Source organism: Arvicanthis niloticus, chromosome X, assembly GCF_011762505.2.
Source record: "Arvicanthis niloticus isolate mArvNil1 chromosome X, mArvNil1.pat.X, whole genome shotgun sequence".
Lineage (NCBI taxonomy): Eukaryota > Metazoa > Chordata > Mammalia > Rodentia > Muridae > Arvicanthis > Arvicanthis niloticus.
Genome location: NC_047679.1, coordinates 49533504 through 49556162, shown reverse-complemented (window position 1 = coordinate 49556162; position 22659 = coordinate 49533504). Strand labels below are relative to the sequence as shown.

Below are 22659 nucleotides of genomic sequence, written 5' to 3'. Positions count from 1 at the left end.
GGTTTCAGTGGGCTAGGATCTTAATATTTAGAGACTGTCCCAACACCTTTTGCAACTTTTGGAGAAGACTTTCCGCTGAGTCAACGCAATTGGGAAGCCCCACAATAAACAGCATATAAATCGAGAGCAGCAGGAGGGCAGGCAGGGGTGGCAGCTGCCTTACCCTTGGCGGAGGTTATTTCCCCTATATTCTCTCCTGCATCCAACCCCTCAATTTGCAAGCCTTGGAGGAAGACAAAGGCGGCTCACTGGGACCCCCTCCCCCAGTTGCGTGTTTCCTTCCTGTCAAGCCCCCTGGGAAGCTGCAGGGTGGAGAAGCACAGCCCGCACGCCGGCAAGAAACCACCAAACTGAAGGCTAGGTCAGGCTGAGGGGATTCGGCTGTAGAGCCGTGGAGGAGGGGAGGCGGAGGGGGCGCTGGGGCTCTCGCTTCCTCCAGCCCAGCCCTCCCTCCCAGTCAGCCCGCGACAACCCGCACCAGCCACCCGGCCTCACAGAAGCTGGACTTCGTGGACACCATGCAGTGGATTAGAGGCGGATCGGGAATGGTGAGTGCATGTAGCTCTAGTTTTCCCTGCATGAGCCCTAATCCTTCAACCCAACCTCCAATCCTTCGAATTAACCTCCACACCAGGAGCCCCCATACCTCAGCCCACCGCCCTCGCCACTGTCCTTCAGACACCAGTGAGCTTCCTGTAGCCATTTTAGGAGACTTTGCTTGCCTGCCAGACCAGTAAAGACCCCTCCCATCCCCCCTAGACATCTCTGCCACCCTCCGACACTGGGTTAGGCTCAAGCTGGGGGCTAGATGAAGTGTCCAGGAACATCCCAGGTGTTACCTGGGATGTCAAAGAGACAAGGGTTTGACATAGGGGCTCTCTGTAAGCACTAAAGCTCCCAGGATGCAAGCAGGCTGGCAAGGGGTTGAGGGGAACAGCCACAAAGACTAGGATTGTAAAGAGCCTTATAGGAGAGCTGCATGACCTCCTTAAGTAGGATGTGTGTACCTGACACCCCTAGCCAGCACTAGGGACCAGAGCCACCCAGGTGGAAGCAATCTGGGAAAGCCTTGCAAAGCTCTCCTTGCCTAGGATGGTCTCACCCTGTCCACATTTAGGGCTTTGTCAAGGAGAGATGGCTACAGAAACCCTCATTTTCTAAATGGGAATTCAACTAGCAGACTCTTACCAGTGCAAAAAAAGTGTGTGCTTTTGTTTGTATGTGTGAGTGTATAATTCAGTATCATTTTCAGTTCATTTTATGCCATAGTGATCCCTTTTATACCTGGAGACCTTGAAATGACTTCCCTTTGCAGAGAGGAAGTGGTGGCTGAATCTTGATGCTTCTGTGAATCAGCCAGGGACAATCTAAACCTGGTTAGGGGTACTGGGGAGTGGAAGGCCACAATGACTTTGTATTCACTACTGACAAGGGGTATTGGAGGGCAGTTAGTTGGGTTGGGTCAGCAGGCGCTAATGCCAGTGTCAGCACATACTTCTGCACTGCCACCCACAATCTGCAGCAAAAGGAAAAGAGCCTGAAGCAATTGGGCAAAAATTGATATTTAACTCCTCTTTTGTTCCCATTTGAAAAGAAAAGAGAGAAACTGGTGTAGGTTAGGAATATATTCAGAGGAACTCCCCTTTTCCCTTCCTCAGGATTTTCCCAGCCTCTCCATTTCTGTAGTTCTTAAGGCATCTAGTTCATAGCATTAAATACAAGGGCTTGCCTAGTTCTTTTCCCCAGGACTCTATCCTACCCTGAGGACCCACAAGGCTAAATCAAATGTTTGTAGAAGCAATAAAAGTTAGAGCAGGTAAAGATATTAGAGTGCTTGGAGTCCAGCCAGCACACCAGAGGACACAGAGAATGGGACAGATTTGCTCAAGGCCACAAACTCTTTGTAGGTAAATTTGAGTCTCCTGACTCTCCTTCAGTGCCCTTCCTTAGTATTCCATGCATTATCATTTCAGATGGTGCTAAGAAAGGCAGAAAAGAATGAATGGGGAAAAGACCTCCAGTAGGAACAAATGCTATACTATTTGCCTGACAAATCCCAGCTTCAGTCATTTGTGGCAGCTGGGACCGGGTGAGAGTTCTCTCCTCTTGCAAATATATCAGCATGTCAATTTGACTGAACCATAAGTTGCAAACAGATTAAATTAATGAAGAATTTGAACTTTTCTCAGTTTTAAGAGAAGCCAATGACATAGCTTTCAAAGACTTTGTAATTAAAGATTGATTGGTGAAGAAAAAAAGACTTCAGGGGACCAAAGCAGTGACTGTTCTGTGATTAAAACAGACAGACAGACAGACAAACAAACTAACTAACCATTTACCTAGCCACTTGCTAGAATTTAGAAGGATAATACACTATTATTTTAGCTGGGGGTGGGGTGGGGCAGAAAACCTCTAGTCTTTACCAACAGTGTTCACTGTTGGGAATATGTTGGGTCTCAGATTTCTCTCCTTTAAATGAGATTATGAATGCCCATCAACATTCCTACCAGTAAATGTTAGATAGGAGTTAACTAGTAAGCCAACTATTCCTAGAGTAATGGTTGATATACCCAGTAACACTCTATTGAAAAAAATGGATTTTCTCTTTCCAGCAGGTGTCAACCACAGATACCTTCTTGGTTAGGGACTCTGTCCAAGTCCCCTTCTCAGTGCTGGGATTTCGTCTGGTTTGAACCTGTGCAGGGTTTATTTATTTATTTATATATATATTTTTACTGTTTTTAAATCCATTTTTGTAGGTTTATTGGGGGAAGGGAAGAAACATGAAGTTGGGTGGGTAGGAAGTTAGGAGTATCCGAGAGGAGTTGGGGAATGAATATGATAAAAATGGTAGTGTATGAAAAGATTTTAAATAAAACGTTAACTAGAAGGATTATGAGGGAGAAATAGGGAGTTAGATATAGTCACCATTTTGTAATATGGCTCTTTTATTTACACTACACATTGAATTTTTTTAGTACAATTGACCGTTGTAAATGAATTCAAATATTACCATGTAACTCATAAAATATTTCTATGGAAATTACTATCTTAATAGATGCAGGCAGTTTAACTTGGAGTTCACATTGGTTGATAAATTATTCGATAGTCTTATTTATAGTTTCTGCTTGAAATGATAGTTGTCACTGAAATAAGAATTATGTCTAGAATAGGAAGAATGTTCTTCTTAGAGTCACAAGTCTAAGGTTGAGGGCCTGACATTTATACTTTCCTTACTGTTCTCAGCCATGGATAGCATACACTTATCTTCTAGGTGTTATTGTAGACACTGATTTCCTTAAAAAATGTTAGGCTATCTACTATGAATTTGCATGGATGTGGTATAGAGGAAAAAGAGCAGTGGACACAAACAAATTACAAATTAACTCTTAGGGAGTTCACAATCTAGTGGATGGTGGGGAATAACAAACCAGTCACACAAAATATATAATATAGCAAGACATCTTAAGAACTAAGAAAAGTAGAGATCAGAGGTAAGAATGGTATGATATATTAGATCAGTTAAAATCTTTCTAGTTAAAGGATATGTAAGTAAAAACATGAAAGAAATGAAGGCACTTAAGGTTCATATGCATGTTTAGAAGAAGACACTAGATGTTAGGGTCAATCAGACTGCATAGAACTAGATCCTGAGCCAAAGCCTGATGCTACAGTTGATAGTAAAGAAATGATCATGATCTTGTTCTTCTTTGCTTCTAGTGACAAGAGTATTCCAGGGAAACCAAGTGGAGGATGAGATTCTTCACTGAGATAAGCAGTGCAAAATTGAGTAGTAAGCAGCCTTTAGAGAAGGGATAGAGAAGGAAGATGGCAGCAGAGTCTGAGCTTGAGCCTGACTGTTGAGTCTGATGTTTGGACAGTCTTGACTTGTAGCTACCAGGAGGGACTTGGTGATCTCCATGTTGAACTTAGAGGAGATTGGGAAGCACTGTGAAAGTTAAGGTTCTGACAGTAGAAATGATGAATTTTTAAATGGTGTGCATGCAGCCTGGGAAAATGAGAGGTGGACACAGAACTTGAACCTTTTCCTTTTCTAAGTTTCTTAACCTAACCTAGATCAGACTCAAATGTCAGAATGGAAATGATGAGCAGAGTCAGGATATAATTATTTACCAGATGAGAACTGTTATAAAAGATTTAATACAGAATACATACTGTGGACGGAACTTGCAGGCATATTATAAAGAGGTGGGGGGTGGGGACTATGAATGAAAGTTGATGAATGGGGTCCTTTGTAGCAGTTGGGAGAAATTATTCATGCCTCTTAGGCCATTTGTGTGAGATCTGTCTAAAAAGAATTCAAGAGGGCAGCTCACTATTTTAGGCAGCAATATTTGTAAATATCACTTGTCCTTGAGACTAGCCATTCAGGTGAGTTTCCTCAAGGAGCCATTAGAAGTTAGGGTCTAATTGTTTACATAAGACATCACAAATCACTGGCTTCTCTTCAAGCATTTAGGATCTGTCTGCTAGAGAGTGGGGAATTTTGTTTTGTATTTTTGACCTTTTTGCTCTACTCTCAGAACTGACGTATCGGCAAAGCCAAATAATAGACAAGGGAGTGAAGATTTCTTGTCTTACGGAACTGTTTCAGAACTGTGAAGTGGTGAATTAGCATCTGGTTGGCAATGCTGATCTGTCATATAGTTTTAGGACTATACGGCATAAAATGTTTGAACAGAATTCTGGAGAGGGAGGAGTTACTATTGATAGGAACTTGAAGGCAGGACTGACATCACTTGGGAGGTCAATGAGCCCTTGGTGGTGGGAAACAGGTGTTGGTGTAGGTGGTACCATTTTGGGAGCTTAATGGCCTATGATCTGAATAATACCAATCACAAAGCCAAACAAAACCCCAAAAATGTGCTATAGGAGCTGAGAGTCCAAGTCTTCCCTGTTGAGACTTCCTAGGAGATATTCATCCAGGAGATGTTCAAACACAAGAGAGGACTGTCAGGAGAGATCACCACAAAAGAGTCATGGCTATTTGGTCAAAGGAATCACATCCAGGTGAGGTTTTGAATGGCTTAGACTCAGGGAAGGCAAACAAAAGATTCTTTTGGAGTTAAGGGTTGGCTTTACGACTGAGGTATATAAGTAAAATGACAGTGAATATGCCCCAGTTTAGTATAACTCAAGGTAAGTGATGACCTGTGCCCAGGAATAGTTGAACAGATCTTGTGTAGAAACAGGTCTAACATAAACTCTCCGAACAGAGTAGGATCCTGTAAGATGGCAAAGGGAATGCTTGCTTATGAAAGTGTATCAGAACTCAGAAAGGTGACAGTGAGTCTTGGCTACTTATTTCCTGGGGTCTGGGGAAGTCTGTGGAAGGGTTTTACTTAGGTTTCTTCAGAAAAGTAGACAGATCTCCAAGAGCCTCCTACAAATAGGTTGTTTGAGCTTCTTGTGGGTGGAATAGATTTGAATATGTTTAGGCACAGTGATAGGCCTTGTAGCTTGACTGTAGCTGGAAACATTAGGACTTGATAGGATCCAATCCAGAAAGCTTTAAGTGGCTTTTTATTTTGTTGGAGGGGTTTTAAGGTAGATCCAATCTCCAGGGTTAATGTGAATAGGTTATTTCTGAGAGGTGGATTCAGTCTTGCACTGTGCTTATTTTGGTACTCAGTGACAACCCTGAATGCTTGCCTCAGTGATAATATATTGAGATAGATAATGAGTATCTGAATCTATTAAAAAGGAAGGGCTGACCATAAAGGACTTTGAAGGAGCTGAGGTGAATTATAGAATTGGGAGCCATGTGGAATCACAAAAGTGTACTTGGGGGAAGAGTGGGCTAGACGATGGAGTGTTGAGCACAAGCTTAGAGAGAGCTCTTAAGGGTTAACTTAGCCCTTTCTGCATTTTCAGAAGATTGATGGTGCCAGGCTACATAATGCTTAATTTTAAGTGCTTCAGTCACTTCCTGAGGGATACTAGAAATGAAAGGCAGACCATTATTAGACTATAGGACCCTGAGGAGCTCAAAGTGAGGAATACTGTTTTACAGGAACAGTGGTTACCTTTGAGGCCCTCTCTGTTTTAGTGGGGAATTGCTCTGTCTAATGATGATATCCAAGGAAACTAGTGGGTATTTTAGTCCTTTGCATGGGTGTATGTGAAGAACATCATGAAGAGTCAAGCAGCCGGCCACTGAGAGGATGACAAAATCTGTATGTTAATATTCCCAGTGCTACTTTCTTTCACTTATGTACATACAGAGAAAAGGGTTTACTGAGATCAGGGAGTACCAGCAAGACCATAAGTGTGTAATTTAGGATATTCAGGGCCCATGCCATTTCAGGGACCCAGTCTGACTCTTCCTCTGATCCGTTTTGAGCCTCATAAAAAGATTTAGCTGGGGAAACTAACTGGGGAAGTCAGTTCTACAACACTCTGTAGTTGGTCTTCAGTTGTTTGGTGATAGGATTCCCCAGAATTAAAACATTATCATTATGGTATCTGGAAAAGGCTCCTTGGACTCAGAGCAAATAAAGTTTCAGGAACTAGACCCTTTTTCCTTTAATAATGTTTTTATTCTTGGCTAATTTAATATACTATATCTTTTTGGTTGAGACTTTGGTGGCTTTGAAGGAGAAAAATATATAAAAGGCTGACTTTGAAAAAGTTATGATTGTATTTTGACTGGAAGTGGGTTAGTCTTCATGATTTATTAATAAATCATCTACATACTAAAGGAGGTTATTCCTAGGAAGAACTTTAAGAGAGGACAAGTCTTTTGGCTAGGGCCTGTCCAAAGAAGTAGGGGCTATCTTAAAAGTTCTGAGGTAAGACAGTCCTTGAGTGGAAAGATTCTGCTACTCAAATAGGAAAGCAAATAAGAAATAAGAGTATTGGTAGATAAAAATAAAAAAGAAAACATTTTTTAGTCTAACACTGAGGACAAGGAAGTGCTGGAGGGTATCTGTCCCAAGAAAGTATTAAGGTTGTGAACTGTGGTCTCTAAGTCCTGGAGCACTCTGAGAATCTGACTGACTGTTGCTGCTAAGATGTGTAGCATGGAGTTACAGAGTCTCTGTAGCCTAGTAAGTAGGAATTTATCAATGAAAGAATATAAACCTTTTTTTGTGTGTGTGCCCCAGGCTTTAAAGAATATCAGAGCCTTTGAGAAAAATTGCTAAGAGTCTGTGATGGTTAATCTCAATTAGCAACATGAAATCTAGAATCACCTAGAAGTAATGCCTCTTTGGTCATACCTGTGGGAGATTTTCTTAAGTAAATTGAGGGAGAAAGACCTGTCCTCTGTGAATGGCACCATTCCCTGGGCTAGGATCTTTAGTGAGCACCTAAGAATGGACATACACTTTTAGGTGGAATTTGTTGAGTTATGTAGATGTCTATTGTAAAGACTATAGAAGGACTTTCGAGGTTCCAGACAGCTTTGGGCCATGATGAGACAGGAAACTGTTATCACACAACCAGGAAACCTATCACTTCTGGAAACAGGCCTTCCAGGTAACTAGGCCATAAATCAAGAGGACTGGCTGCCTGGAGACAGAGGCAAACTGAGCACTGTCACATTCTAACCAGGCTCATATGTTTCATATGTCATGTCCCACAGGTCACATATTAAACAGGCATATTGCTTTCCAGAAGTCTCCCTCTGACTATTTACCCAAGAATGCATTAGAACTTTGCAGATTCATGTTTTAAGTTCAAATCACAGAGCACTTAGGGTCATTGAACCTTATTTGGTAATGTAAAAGAACTGTTTCCTACTTCCTTGTGATGAAACACCTTGCCTTTCTGACCTTCTCATAAGTGACCTACAAAGAAGATAGCTTGCTTTGTCATCCTTCTGGCATTGATAAAACTCTTGCTTGAAGGACAATCTGATGCTGCTGCATTTCTCTTTTTGTCCTCTCTTCCTCCTCTCTGCAACCTAAGAGTGACTTGTTGATGTAAGTGCCATAAGAGCCTCTAGAGTCTCAAAGAGATTTAAATGGACCTGAGATTTAGGTATATGCCTACCTCTAAAGAGGATAGCATAGCTAGATAGGACCAGAAAGGAATGAACATGGAGATCTGTGTCTACATGCAGTTTTAAAAGGGTAAAAAGTGAAGCGCTTGAGACTTACCATCAGTACTCATAAGGAGAGCTGGAGACCTGAAGGTTGACCCTCAGAGGAGGTGAATCAGGCTGAAAAAATAGTGTGGTAGCTAAAAGAAAAATAATCTTGTTCCTTGCCACATCTAACATTACATGAGGTTCTTCCACAGAAATGGAGACTATGGGACTTATATAGTCTCAGGGCCTCATCAGTCCTGAAAGGCGGGGGTGGGGGGGTGGGGGTGGTGGTGGTGGGGTGGTGGTGGTGGGAGGGACACTTCATTAGGCTCCTCATAGTCCATGAACAGAGTTAATGCTTGTTGGGAGCCGACTTTAGTAGAAAGTGGCTAGATCAACTTTGCAGCCATCTGGAACCATATACCCTGATGAAAGACTTGGTTGTCAAAAGCCTTTAACAGCTGAAGCACACTCTGATAAATATATTGTTTATCCCACATAGCTTGTTTTGCTGTTTAGTGACCTCAGCTGTATGGTGAACGTGGTAAAATGTTTTCACCTGTGTTCTCCTGCTTGTGTATATAAATACCTCAGACTTCCCTTCAAGAAGGGAGACTTGAGAAAATAGAAGAGACTGAATCACACCCTGTCTTGTCTCCATTCTTCGCGTCTCTTGCCCCAAGAGCCCCACTCTCTCTCTTGACCAGAGCACTTAGCCCCAAAAGCGTTGAGGCAAAGTGTTGAGGCAGAATGTGGGCCTCAACAAATGCTATTTGTAGTTTTTAAGGTTTGACTGAAGCCTGAGCTCCTTGGATTTAGACTGGCTTTCTGTCATTAAAGAGCAAGAAATATTTTCCCCTCCAGTGTGCCCTTATTTTGCAAATTGGACATGATCCCAGGGAAAGCCTATAGCCTATTACAGAGTAGAGAATTTTGCTTTTTATTTTTGGCCCTTTTCTTTCTGACCCTTTTGTCTCTATATCAAGCAGTTTTGTCATCTAATTTCAGTACTTCCAGGGTAACACTGTCGGCTTTGCTTTCTGGATTGCATCCAGACCATTTCAGGTATAATGATCAGCTTAGGCGTACTTGTGCCCAAACCTTAGACTAGAGATTAAACACTCTGTAGTCTGTCAGCCAAATTTAGCCCACAAGTTAAGAATGGATTTTGTGTTTTTTAAGTAGTTAGGAGAAATAAAGCAGGTATATTTGGTAGCATAAGTAGATGAAATTATTTGAAACTCAAATTTAAAGGCTTACAACACATTTTGAACCATAGCCATAAGATTCAAGAATAAGCCATAATTTACTTTCTGTGGCTGTTTAAGCAAAGTTGAGTAGTTCTGACACTGCTTATATGGCCCATGCTTCGTAAAGTGCTTAGTAGTTGGCCCTTCACAGAAAAAAGAAATTTCACATTCTTGCCATAAAGCTACATAGTTACTATGGATGTGCCTTGGAAAGATGGAGAAGGGACAGACAGAGGTCTGAATCTGTCTCTCTGACTTATCCCATCCTGTCATTTACTTTATGTGTTGAGTCATAGATTAAGATTTTTGAGAGAAAAAAAAGGTTTTTGTCTATCTTGCATTCTCTGTAGCCACAATACAATGTGCTTAAATATTATTCATTCATAGATTGTGAACTCAGGTTTGGAGAGAAACGGTGCTTTATTCAGGACCACAAAGCTATTCAATAACTGAAAAAAAAAGATTGTTTAAAAATAAGGTACCAATTGACAGTGCATTATCAGTGACATAAATTTATTAGAGAGAGAGAGAGAGAGAGAGAGAGAGAGAGAGAGTGAAAAGAGAGAGGAGAGAAGCTTATCGGTTAAGTACTAGTTATACTGAAAGCTATCTCAATTACTCTTCATATTAGTTCTCACAAAGTGATTCTGTCTATATTTGTTTATTTGTAACCTAATGCAAACTTACTGATTACATACTATGTGTTAAGCATTCTTCTGGACTATAGAGATATGGCAGAGAAGGAAACTGAAATGTATCCCTGTCTTCTGACCGTTTATAATTTAGTGCAGTTTGGAAACAAGGATAGATAATTTAAGCATCTATCTCAATGTTAAAGAAATGACAGTATCAGATATCAAATTCTCATCTATTTGTTGGCGAATTTCTCCTTTATATACAAGCCACCCACCCATGACCCTTATACCCCTTATTTTATTATCTGCCCTCTTCAGTTATACAACATATAACCATTTTTCCACCCATCCATCTATTTATATACTGATCTAGTAATATATTGATCAGTTGTAAACTTCTGGGTGCTGACAATATAGCATATATAGTCTTCTAGCTTTTATCTTAAATCTCAGTGCCAGTGACATAGTGTAATGGATAAGGGCACAGATCCAAGATTCAGGTTCCCTACAATCAACTATTTCCTTCAGTCCTTTATTGTTTGCATAGCCTTGGGCAGCTCAATCCAGTTGATGTCTTTATGTTCATATTTGGGACTACAGTTGTAATACATTCATATTTTACAGTGTAGTTGTAAAGAAAAAATAAATACACATATAAAGCACCTCGAACCAGTGCCTAGCAAAGATGAAAAACTACATAAATATTTTACATTTCCTTGAGAGTCAAAACTATCTCGCTTGGCTCAGAAAATTAGTTTCATATGCAAAGAATCATTGACTAATCTTGTTATATTCCTAAGGGTTCTTTCAAGCCATACAAAATGGGGTTCTCTATATGTAGTAATATACAAAGATCTCCAAGGCATATACTTAATTGAAAAGGGGAAAAGTTCAAAATTGATATGTCAATATTTAATAACAACTCAATATGTTATCTTTTCTATGTCATGGATGCATGGCAAAAATGACCTTAATTTTGAATAAGTTTCTACTTGTGTAGTGTGTAGATTTAAAAAAAATAAAGGAGTTGAGTGTGGTGGTTCATGCCTATAATTACAGTACTCTTGAGATTGAGACAGGAGAATTACTCCAAGTTCATGGCTCATCTGGTTACATAGAGGGTTCTAAACCAGCTTACAGTGCAGAATGTGACACTGTCTCATAATTTGATGAATAGTATGTCTCTCTTCTTTGCTCAAACCTATTACTCTGTTACTTTACCCAGAAGCAGCTGCTGTTATCAATATCTTGGGTATTCATGAAGAGACATTCTTTGCTTTAAAAAAGAACACATATATGTAAACACACACATTTTTCATTACTTTACACATATAGCGATTTTAGAATTTCCCCCTTTCAATTAATTATATGTTTTGGAAGATTTTTGTCTATTACTACATAGAGAGGGCCTCATTTTGTATGGCTGCAATAGATTCTTTTCTGTCTCATATTGATGGTCAATTATGTCTGCAGTTTTTAACACTGACTAACAACAATGTTGCAGTTCATTTTTTACCCCTAAAATATATTATTAATTCTTTGAGAGAGTACCATACATGTAAACAATATGACTGATCATAATCACCCCCACTTTCTCCATTACATTTTTCTAAGCCCTCTACCACTTTGTCCCCCTCCCAACTTCATGTGCAAGTTTTTTAATTCCCTAAGTCCAATTAGTGGTGACATTGTTTCATTGTGACCTTGTAAGAGAAAGTACAGACACAGATGATTCCCTTTATTTCAAAAGTTTGGGTACATGATTTATTGTTTATAAAATACTTATGTTATTATTTGTTATACAATGGCTTTAAATAGATAATTTTAAGGAAAATGAATGTTTATCAAGCATTGGTTTTGATTTCTAAGGCACTATATTATATTGAAGTATAGCCCACTGATTTGAGTTACATCTTCAATGTGCTCAAAAATTATTTTTATTTGTTTATTTATTTATTCAGAATTTTTCCTATACTCACTTTTTTATTTTTGAGATTAGAATTACATTTCTCCCTTTCCTTTCCTTCCTCTAAACCCTCTTATATATCCCCAGTGTCTTCTTCAAATTCATGTCTTCTTTTTTCATTAGTTGTTATTATGTGCATATGTGTATACACATACACACACACACTCCTAAATATACCCTTCTCAGTCTATATAATGTTATATGCATGTATGTTTTATAGCTGACTATTTTTGTCCTGGACAACCAATTGATGTCCTCTTCCCTGGGGAAGACCACTTCTCTGTCACTCAGCTTTCCTCACTTGCCAATAGTTCTTTTTGTAGGGTTGAGATCTGGTGGTGTTTGTCCCATCCAGTTTGGCATGTCCATTGTTGTCCTTGTACAGCTCACATTTGAACAGTCATGTTGGTGAGACTGTATGCATATAGCTCCTGACATTTATTGGATACAGAGTCTTACAGCAAACTCTGTGATCTTTTGACTTTTACAATTTTCCCCAGTCTCCACAATGTTCTCTGAGCTTCAGGTGTGGGAGTAGTTTGAATATATATGCACTGAGACTGGGTTCCACAATTCTGAATTTTGACTTGTTATGGTTTTCTGTAGTGGCCTATGTCTTTTGCAAAAAGAAGTTTCCTTGGTGAGGGGTGAAGATCTGTCAGTCTAGACCCTGCAGGAGGGTGTCTGTGTATGGAAGTAGAGTAGTGGAGGTAGCGCTTATAAGGGACCTATGGATGGATTGATTGATTTTTATGGATATGAATGTGTGTGTGTGCCCAAAGAAACCAGAAGATGGTATCAGATCACCTGGAAATGGAGTTACCAATGGTTATAAGCTGCCCTGTGGGTGCTGATAACTGAACCTATGTCCTATGCATGAACAGCAAGTGCTCTTAACATCGAAGCTATCTTTCTAGTCCTTTAAGGTGCTTTGATTGAATAGAGAAGAAATAAACTCAACTTGGGCTAAATTCCATAAGAAGTATTAAGAAGATAACTAAAGGAGTATGGGAGTGCAAGGTTTCAGAGGACTGTACTTTGATTAAAAGCAGTATTAAAATTATACCTTTTAAGCTTCTTAGCAGAATTGCTGTGTGGTAGGTTGCAAGGAATTATACATGGTGTACAAAGTATTCTAAACAGAAGATATAACATAAAACAGAGAATCTATGAAATAATATGCCACAGAAGTAGCTTCTGAATGCTCTGGTGTGCTTCTCAGCTATTTGCGAGGAAGGATTTATTTTTATTCATGGTTTTGGAAGTTTTAGTCTATAGTCAGCTGGAGTATTGTCTTCAACTGATTATATGAGACCCACAAACACCAGGGTGAGCAGTGTGCTTTACTTAATAGGCTGGTTCAAATGTTAATTACAGCCAGAAATACCCTTAAGATACACCCCAAATGATGTTTGACCAAAAATTCAGACACAGTAACATATTAAAGCATCACGCAGCTTCTCTTGTCTTCCCACTCTGCTGTGTCCACCACATGAGTAACTGGACTATAGCCAAGAAGGAACTGTGGAAGGAATGCTACTCTTTACCTATATGGGGAACACATACCATTCCTGATAGGACACGGGGGATACACATTTTGGTAAACAGAGTAAAATATTTTCTATTGCCAAGAATTCAGATCTTAGAAGAGCAGACCTAAAATTCCTCTTCTCTGAATGTGAAGAGGCTAGCTGTAATAATTTATAAGAAATAATCCTTCTTCCTTCATACAAAGGCTTCCTGGAGTCTCTGTTTGAAGAGAGACTAAGAAGGATCAGGTTTTTTTCACAGTGATGAAACTGAGTAACACAACGTGGGTGTTTTAGAACATGACTAGTTCTTCAAGTGACTAAGCTATTAACTAACAGAAAGCAGATAATGGGGAACAGAAAGGCATTAAGCTGTCTAAGAGGTCCTGTTGGCATGATGGTGATAACCTATTAAAGCACTTGCCCAACACACCAAAAGGAATGACATTTAAGCTGATTCAGCTGTGAAAGGATTTGGGAAAAAAACATCTTGACGCATTTGGATTGCAAGAGAAAAACAAGAGAGCTGGTGAGGTTTGGGAGCTGAGAGAAGGCAGCGAGGACAGCATATGCAGGGGCCTTCTGGTTGATACAGTGTGACATGCTTTAGAAACACCCTTGTGACCAGAATCCAGGGCAAGCGGGAGGTGAGTAGAAAGATATGACAGCAATCAGGCATGTGTTACCTCATATAGGACCTTGTAGGCTTAGAGAAGGTGTATCTTGCCTATACTTGAAGGCAGTATGGATTAGGTGGCCAATAGTGAGTGCTCCAGAACTAGAGTGAGTACCTGGACTCAAATTCTAACTCAATAGCTTCTTAGCTAGGTGATCGTGTAACCTAATCTTTCTTTGCCTTGGTATTGTTCATAGGGTTACTGTACAGATTAAGTGAATTGATATACTGTATAGTGTGTATGGTAGTACTGGGCATGTAATAAGCACTATTTAGTCTCGGTGCAATACAGAGTGTTTAAATCTTGCTTGGTGCTACTTTACGATTGGAGAAGATGACGTTTATAAGCTGGATAGAGAATGAATTGAAGAGGTGAAAGCGGAGAAGCTCAGCTCAGTTGAAAGACTGGTGCAAAAATAGTGGAGTTGAATAAAGGGCAGGTTGTATTAATTTTAAAGATGGAATCAAAACAGTTTTCTACTGGACTAAGAGCTGTAGGACAAGGTAAAGATAGTATTGGAATTAGAATTGCTGGTTCTTCCACTGACTGTGTAATTTTGGGCAATCATTTAAATCTTTTAATGTTTCAGTTTTTGTATTAGCTAGGTTTCTTTGGAGATGAGAGGAGCAAGGGATGGTGCAAAAGAGATTTAGTTTAAGAAATTGGTTCCATCACTAACCAAAGAGCATAGACGGGCTGGACCCAGGCCTACCTGCACATATGTAGGAGATGTGCAGCATGGTCTTCATGTGGGTCCTGAACAACTGGAGTCGAGGCTATCCCAAAAGCTGTTGCCTGTACATGAGATATGTTCTTCTAGCTGGGCTTCCTTGTCGGGCCTCAGTGGGAGATGAAGCCCCTAGCCTCACAGAGACTTGATGTGTCAGGGTTGGGGGATGCCCAGAAGGGCCCCACCTGCTCAGAGGAGAAGGGGAGGGGAGATAAGGGGAAGGACTGTGGGAAGAGGGACCAAGAGGGGGCATGGGGGAAGGATTGTGGGAGGGGTGACCTGGAAGGGGGCAGTGAGCAGGACGGAAAGTAAGTAAGAAATTAATTAATTACAAAAGAAGTTGGTTCACATAATCATGGGCTTTGAAGTCTCAAATATGCAAGGTAGCCAGGCTGAAGAGTTAATCCAGAGAAACACTGTCAGTAAAATATTTGGAATACTGTTTAACCAATTGTTTCAGGGCCATTGTTCTAGATAGTAGAAGTGCTCATGTCAGTGCCACTGAAGTTGGAGTAGAGGTGTTTGGTCTCTCCTTTTCCAATATGGAGTTGAGTAAATTTCTTGCTTGCCTTTCCACTATCACTATACCAGTTGATTTCTATTGTTTGAAACCTCTTTCACAGTCAGACCTGTGGTACAGGACTTTTATAATGACCGCTTAAGTGTTTTTGAGATGCATGCTTGGTGCTCGAGTGTATATATGTGTATGTGCATGCATATATATGTATGTAAAGACAGTTGTGTGTGTACATGTATATGTGTCTGTGTGTGTATATAGAGGCACTTAGGTGTGCCAGAGTTACTTTTGAATGCAGAGCATATTGTATATGTTTGTAGAATAAATGAGTAAGATGATAAAAGGGGCAAACCCCAGGCTACCTGTAGTTACCAAGCCTGAAATTGGCCCAACACAAGGCAAAAAGGTTTGCAGGATTTTTTTTTTAGTGCAGGGGAAATGCTACTGAACCAGATATGCAGTGAAGTGAGAGCAATAGGCTAAGACAGGAAGTTTCAGAAATTCTTTCTGAGAAAGTTTATCCATATGCAAAATGAAGTGTTTCTCTGTCCTAAACCACACCTGCCCAAAATGTAAAAAAATATCTACTTACATATTTGGTAATATTTATTGAGCATCTGCTATGTAGCAGGCACTATTCTAGGTACTGTACAGTGAATAAAACAGACAAAAACTTTAAAAAGTAAAAAATAAAAGAAATTTAAAATTATGTGAGTTCTAACAACTAAGGAGTAAAAAATAGAACGGGGCAAAATGATAAAAAAGTTTGTGTGTGGGTAGTTACATTTTTAGGTTCCTATTTCTTGCTATACTTCCCTCACAAGATCGCCACAAATCTGGTACATAATAAAAGGTCATAGTTTCTGGGAAGATGCAAAATTCTTTTGAAAATATTTTATCAGCTATCTATGTATTCATTTATTTGCATGTGCATGTGCATATATGCTTATGCCATGACACCTGTGTGGTGATCAGAAGCCAACTTGCAGAAATCAGTTTTCTTTTTTCACCATTGCATCCAGGGGATCAAAGTCTGTCAGTTTGGGCATCAAGTATGCTTATGTATTGAGGGATTTTGCAATACTCTATACCCACAATACTCTATTTAAATATAAGGTTCAGCCAATTATTCTTGGGGAGTAGTTTTCTTTTTTTTGCAATACAAATCACCATGTTTGTGTCGTGAGAAAATACTTGACAGAAACAACTTAAGGGAGGAAGGGTTTATTTTGACTCAGGGTTTTAGAGGGCACAGTCCTCTAGCTCCATTACTTCTGGAATCTTGATGCATAATATCATGGTAGCAAGAATATGAGTCAGAGGAAGATGCTTATCTCATAGCTGACAAAAAGCAAAATGAAAAAAGTGTAAGAATGAATAACCTTCAAAAGCATGCCCCTAGCTAGGTCCCACATCCTGGAGCGCCTATCAGCTCCCAAAATAGTGCTACCAGCTGGGGACCAAGCATTCAGCATGATGAGCTTGTTGGGAACATTTTATATTGAAACCATAACAAGCACCAGTTTTTGCCTGGAGGATGGAAACTTCAGTTCTATGTTTGACCCTGATATTGCAGTTCTTTTCTAATCCCAAATGTATAGAGTTGTATGGATTCCAAAGCACGTTTCCTAGAACTGTCTGTTCTGGCTCTTCATCTGTTGTTCTTTCCAATTCCATAAAGCAATGGGGAGGAGTAGCGGTAAGTCGCATTCCTACTCCTTATAAAATGAGAATAAATCCTCAGGCTACTGTAAGGTACAAAGCAAAAATGCATATGCAAGGGCCTTATGTGAAACTGTAAAAGCTGGTTGTGAGGATCTAGAAAGTTGATTGTTCTAAGTGACTTCTTTTCCTCTTTTGAATCAGGTGTATGTGAGCCTTTTGTACTTGTGTCGTTTCCTTTTCTGTTTTTTTTTTTCTTCTTCTTCTTTTTTTGTAACCACCAAAAGGAAGCCTAAGCACCTCCTAGAAATAGGAATAGTTTCAAGAAAACACTTTGTATCTCTGTCAGTGGAATGGCAGCCACTGTTGTGAAGTCCTCATTGACTGCTTTTGGGAGACTCACTTTCTGATGCTTATATAGTTGCCTGTCAGTTGTCCATTAGTGGTAACCTCATTCTGAATGCTGGAAGTGGGAGTGGAGAACCTTGAGCAACTGGAGTCTTCATTTAGCACAAAGCCCTGTTTTTCTACTATGGCAATGCTTCACATCCTAACTGAATATATTTCATTCTATAGAGGATATTTAAATCCGTTGTGTCATTATCTCTTTGGCAGGTATTATTTGGGTCTTCTATTTATAGAAGGAAATTGAAGCTCAGAGAATATATTATTTGCCTGAAGTTAAGGGCAGAGATTTATTTGGATCCCTAAATGGTATTATTTACTAGGATTTGCTACAGTTTTATATGTCAGACATTTCTTGTGTTTCACATCACATGTATCCCATCACTAAACCTGACAAACAACCACAATAATGTCCCTGATTTACAGATGAGACATAAAAGTAGCTATGGTGCTTTCTTAGATTGGAGCACAAAAAGACTACTAAGATATTGTACAATTCTAATTTAAAGATGAGTAAAATAAGAACCAAGGACACTAAGTAGCTTGCTCAAAGGTCATATAATTAGCTACAAATAAAAGTAAGGTTGACTCTCAGATGATTGGCTCCAGAGGTCAGTGCTGGGTTTTTATCCTCTGATGGTCTCCATCTTACTTTTTGAGACAAACTGTCTCACTGAACTTGGAGATACCCGATTCATGAATACTAGTTGGCAAACAAGCTTCATAGGTCCTTCTGATTCTGCCTCCCCAGGAATAGGTTTTCAGATCCACACTACCACATATATCTTTATATGTGTTCTGGGGAACTGAACACTGGTCCTTATTCCTTGATATGAGCACTTTACCAACTGACATCTCACCAGCCATAAAGTTTGTATTCTTAACCATTAATATAGACAGCTTCTAAGTCTAGGGTTTTTCAACTAGCTTGGCTAAATGAATCATTGAGCTAGAGAAACAGACAGAGGGTTAGGGAGTGACTTAAGGACATGAGGAGGCTACTCAGTAAATTTAACAGTTTTTCTTATTTAACTTTTGAATAAATAATATTCACATGGTCAAACACAATCAATCTATAAAAATGAGTAAGTTGGTATTGTTTCTTCACCTACTATAGGGTAGGTTACCAGCTTTATAGCTTTTTATGTATCTCTCTAGAATTTTGAAATATAGATATAAGCAGAGTAAGCATATGCCTCCTCTTTTTTATCCAAAAGATCACACATCAATACTATTCTGTATCATGCTGCTTTAACATACTAAATCTTTATGATCTCTTCTTGTCAGTCTACAGAGAGCTTCAGCAGTTTTACCTGGGAGCTCATGGATCTCTAGAAACCACTATCTTGCACATGTCTTTTTTACCAGGCTTTGGTGGTATCCAGCCTTTTCCTGACAGTTTCATTCAGGATATCATTGCAAAACTGTCTCAGACTCCACTGAGCTATGTAAAATTTCAAACCCAGTTCCTGAAAAACTCTCCAGCTGAACCAGTTGTCCTCCTCATACCCCAATTTCAGTTTACTTATATAATACGCCTAATCTAACCACTTGTATCTACAATTATTTTAAAACATTTTATTAATTCATTGAGAATTTCATACAACATATACTCACCCCAATTCTTCCTCTCTTATGTGATTCTTGTTCAGTATCTCTTATAAGGAAAATTCTAAACTTAATGTGATGATGAGTGTTTAGTGTCCTGAATGTCCATCCAGTGACTTAGAGTTGAAATGAAGCTTGCAAAGCAAACTCAGGCGTGACAATTCAAGAGTGGTAGCTCTCTGAATGAGTCATGAGAACCAGGAAAGGAACTATGTTGGAGCCTAGGCTCCAAAACTAAACACTGGGTCATGATACTGACAGACACAGTCATAGTCCATCTCGATTTTGGATTGATATAAATACAGTTTTAACTGCCCCAGAAAGATCATAACCCTAAAGGAAACCATTGTCCTTCCTCTGCATGGGCTTTTGGATCTTTACTATTCTTTCCTAACAAGTCTTCTCTGTACCCTGAGTAGAGACAGATGGCCTGGCCTACAAGCTTGTTTGAAATAGAACTGAAATTGTCCAAAAATAAATGTGAAATGGGATTGGAATAGATCTAAGCAAAGGAACAGGAGGAAATTGCTGTTCTTATGTATTTATTCAGGTGCTTATTCATGCCTATTGGCCACAGGAGGGCGGTATAGGAAGCATTTCCTGAAGAAGGATCTCTCGGTGGCCACTAGGGAACAGAAATCTGAAGAGATAACTTCAATTCTTAACCTATAGGCTGGATCTTTTAGTTCCTTGTGGAGTTCTTACTATCCAAGGCCCCTAAAGGGGCTGGACATGTCTGTGAAGCAAAGGTTGGTATTCACAGGCTGAAGCTGATGCTTTCTTTCTACGATGGGTATCTTTTATATCCTACTTTGAGTCAAGAGTCCTGAACGTTGTCCTTTATCTATTCAGTCATTTGTTCATTTAGTTATTCAGGCGTTAAACATGTTACTGGTGTGTGCTAAGCACTGTTTTAGGGGCCCAGAGTAGAGCAGTTAAGAAAATAGTCTCAGCCTTCGTGGAGCTTACATTCTATAAAAGGGAAACAATTCGTCAATAAGCAAAGAATTGGGTAATAGTGCGGGTCGTGACAATGTTTTTAAGAGAAAAGCAAGCAAAAGGGTTAGTTAGGAAGTGGCATACAGTCTTAGAGACAGTGGTCAGGGTAGGACAATTTTGAGGAGGTGAAAGAGCTAAACTTGTAAATATCCAGGAGAAAAGGATTCAGAGAGAGTCTGACTCATTATCCTTCTTTGATTTCTCTCTAAAAGTCTACCCACTACTGTCTAATTATAGGCAATCTTCTCATTTAACTTAATCTAGTAATTCATCATCTAATGTCCAGGGAACCACCTCAGGACCAAGGCCAGGCCTGTTCCACCTTCAGCCAAATTGTTGAGGATTTAAAACAACCTGTGCTTTATTTTAAGCTACAACTGAAAAGAAGGTTTTTGAAAATAAGGACATTAAGAGAGTTGTCTGAAGTTATAAACCCACCAAGAAACAGAGATTTAACTTGTATGTGAAAGTTTTACTTTTTTTTTTAAATCTACATTTTCCTGTGAGTTACTCAAGGCATTGTGGATGCGCCTTTGAACATCAACCACTTTGGTGAATTCTTTCTAATGAAGAATAAACAGAAAGATAATTGCTTAGAATAAGAATGATAATAGTCCTACTCTGTCCCCCATTGTCACTTCCAGCTTGATACTTGGATACATGTTCTGAAGTATATAGAGTGAAAGGCTGGTCATATTAGGGACTAGAGAGATGGTTTGGTGGTTTAGAGCACTGTTGTTCTCGCAAAGGATTGGAGTTAAGTTCCAGCACCTATCCTGAGCGGCTCACAATCCACTATAAATTCAAGCTCCAAGGGATCTGATATCATTCGTCCTCTGCAGGAACCTGTACACATGTCAACATGCACACAGGTAGACAAAGATGTCCATAGATAATAATTAAAACATAATAAAGGAAATGGTACATTTATCTTTATGGAAAGTGTTGTGTAAGGGAAAGTGCTTCGGAGGGATTCGAGTTTGAATCCCTAATAGATTACTTAGAACACTTGAGAGCCATTGCTCCGAAATGACTCAGAGCTAATAGTGAAAAAGGGTAGGCTTGAAAACCAAATTTCAGTTCAAGTCCTCCTATTTCTATATCCTACATATATGGTTGTGGTCAGATGATGTAAACACTCAGCTGTCATTTCTTCCTCTTTAAAATAACAATGATAATTTCATCTTCTAATACTTCTGAGGATAATTCAATAAAAATATGCTTTAGCTCAGTACCATGTGTGCCCAGCATGTGTCCCCACTCTTGCTTCCCCTACCATCACATATATCATAGAGAAGATTTCTATCCAAGAACATTGGAAAGAGACAATCGATTTTTCCTTCTTGAGCATTAGGTTCTACGATTCACACTCTAATCATTAACAACTTCACTAATTATCTGACTGTGTTTGGCGCACTTAACATATAGCATTGAAGTTATGTACGTCATTGGCTGTCTTCTCCATTAGAATGTTCTCTGAGAACCTTGTTAGCTGTCAGAATAAGTGCTTATTGAATTGGACTTATTTTATAATAGTGCAGATGTCTGTGCTGAATAATTAAACAGGTGTTCTTGTTCTCCAGAAGTTGATTCTCTCAAACAGCAATGGACAGACATAAAAGAGCATCTAGTAACATAAATAAAAGTAACATAAGTAACACAAATGAACAAATAGGATTCAGTGTCTGTAGACTGGCTGTGACAAGCATGAGGAGTTACTGAGTAGGCTGGGTTGGGGATTAACTGACAAGTCAGTAAATAGAGTGTGAGAGGGGTCAAGTTAAAATGTAAAAACTTTCTTGAGAGTACTTCCTGGAAGAAGTAGGACTTTGGCATCTGTTTGAAACATGATAAACAAAAGCCAACCAGGAATTGACCTTTATCTTCCAGAAAGAAAAGTTTCATGCCTAGAAATCTTCTTTTGGCTCTGGGAGATTAGAACAGTTAAACATGTAATGGACTGAGTATGCATCTAATTGCTACAGTAGCAGGCAATGGATTTACCATTTACAGAAGAAGAGCCTATTAATTACATTAAAAGAAGGCAGGGGGCTGGGTAGTACCTAGAATACTACTTGCAGCTTAGGAGAATAGGCTGCCAGGTGGGGATGAGGGGCTTCAGGTTGTATAGGATGTTGTCTCTATTTGGGAGAAGTCCAGTTTCCTGGTGTGTAGTTTGAGTTGTTCCAAAGACTATCTAGATTGGCCAATATCCGGTTCTGGGAGATTAAAGTGATCCACATTTGTAAGTGATTTCCAGTTGTGCAGTTTCTGCCATGCAAATCAGGGTCATGTAGATAAAGGCCTGTCTGACCAATGTTTAGTCCAGATCAAGGATGCTGGAATGAAGCTCTGTGGTGTCAAATTACAGTATTCTTGAACCATTTCTTGCAAAAATTTCTAATGGGGACCAATTCCATTTTCTGGTCTGTTATTAATGACCTTCCCTCTGCAAAACCCAGGTCAGAACATTGAAGCAGTTTATCCCTATGACCCAGGAGATACTTTATCATATAAAAGAATATTGGCTTTAGAGCCATATTGTTTGGATTTATATTTGTATTTTATTAATTACTATGTTGAACAAGTTATTTGACTCACTTTGTCTCAGCTTTTATATAGCTAGAA

The 22659-nt window shown here is 39.4% G+C and overlaps 1 protein-coding gene across 1 annotated transcript in view; it reads left to right on the top strand.

Annotated features, from left to right (window-relative positions):
• Arhgef9 (Cdc42 guanine nucleotide exchange factor 9) overlaps nucleotides 1–22659 on the top strand; it is a 135905-nt gene continuing 113246 nt past the window's right edge. The window contains 1 exon segment of the mRNA XM_034485018.2: nucleotides 1–548. Within this exon segment, the coding sequence (XP_034340909.1) occupies nucleotides 519–548 (30 nt within the window). The 5' untranslated portion in view covers nucleotides 1–518.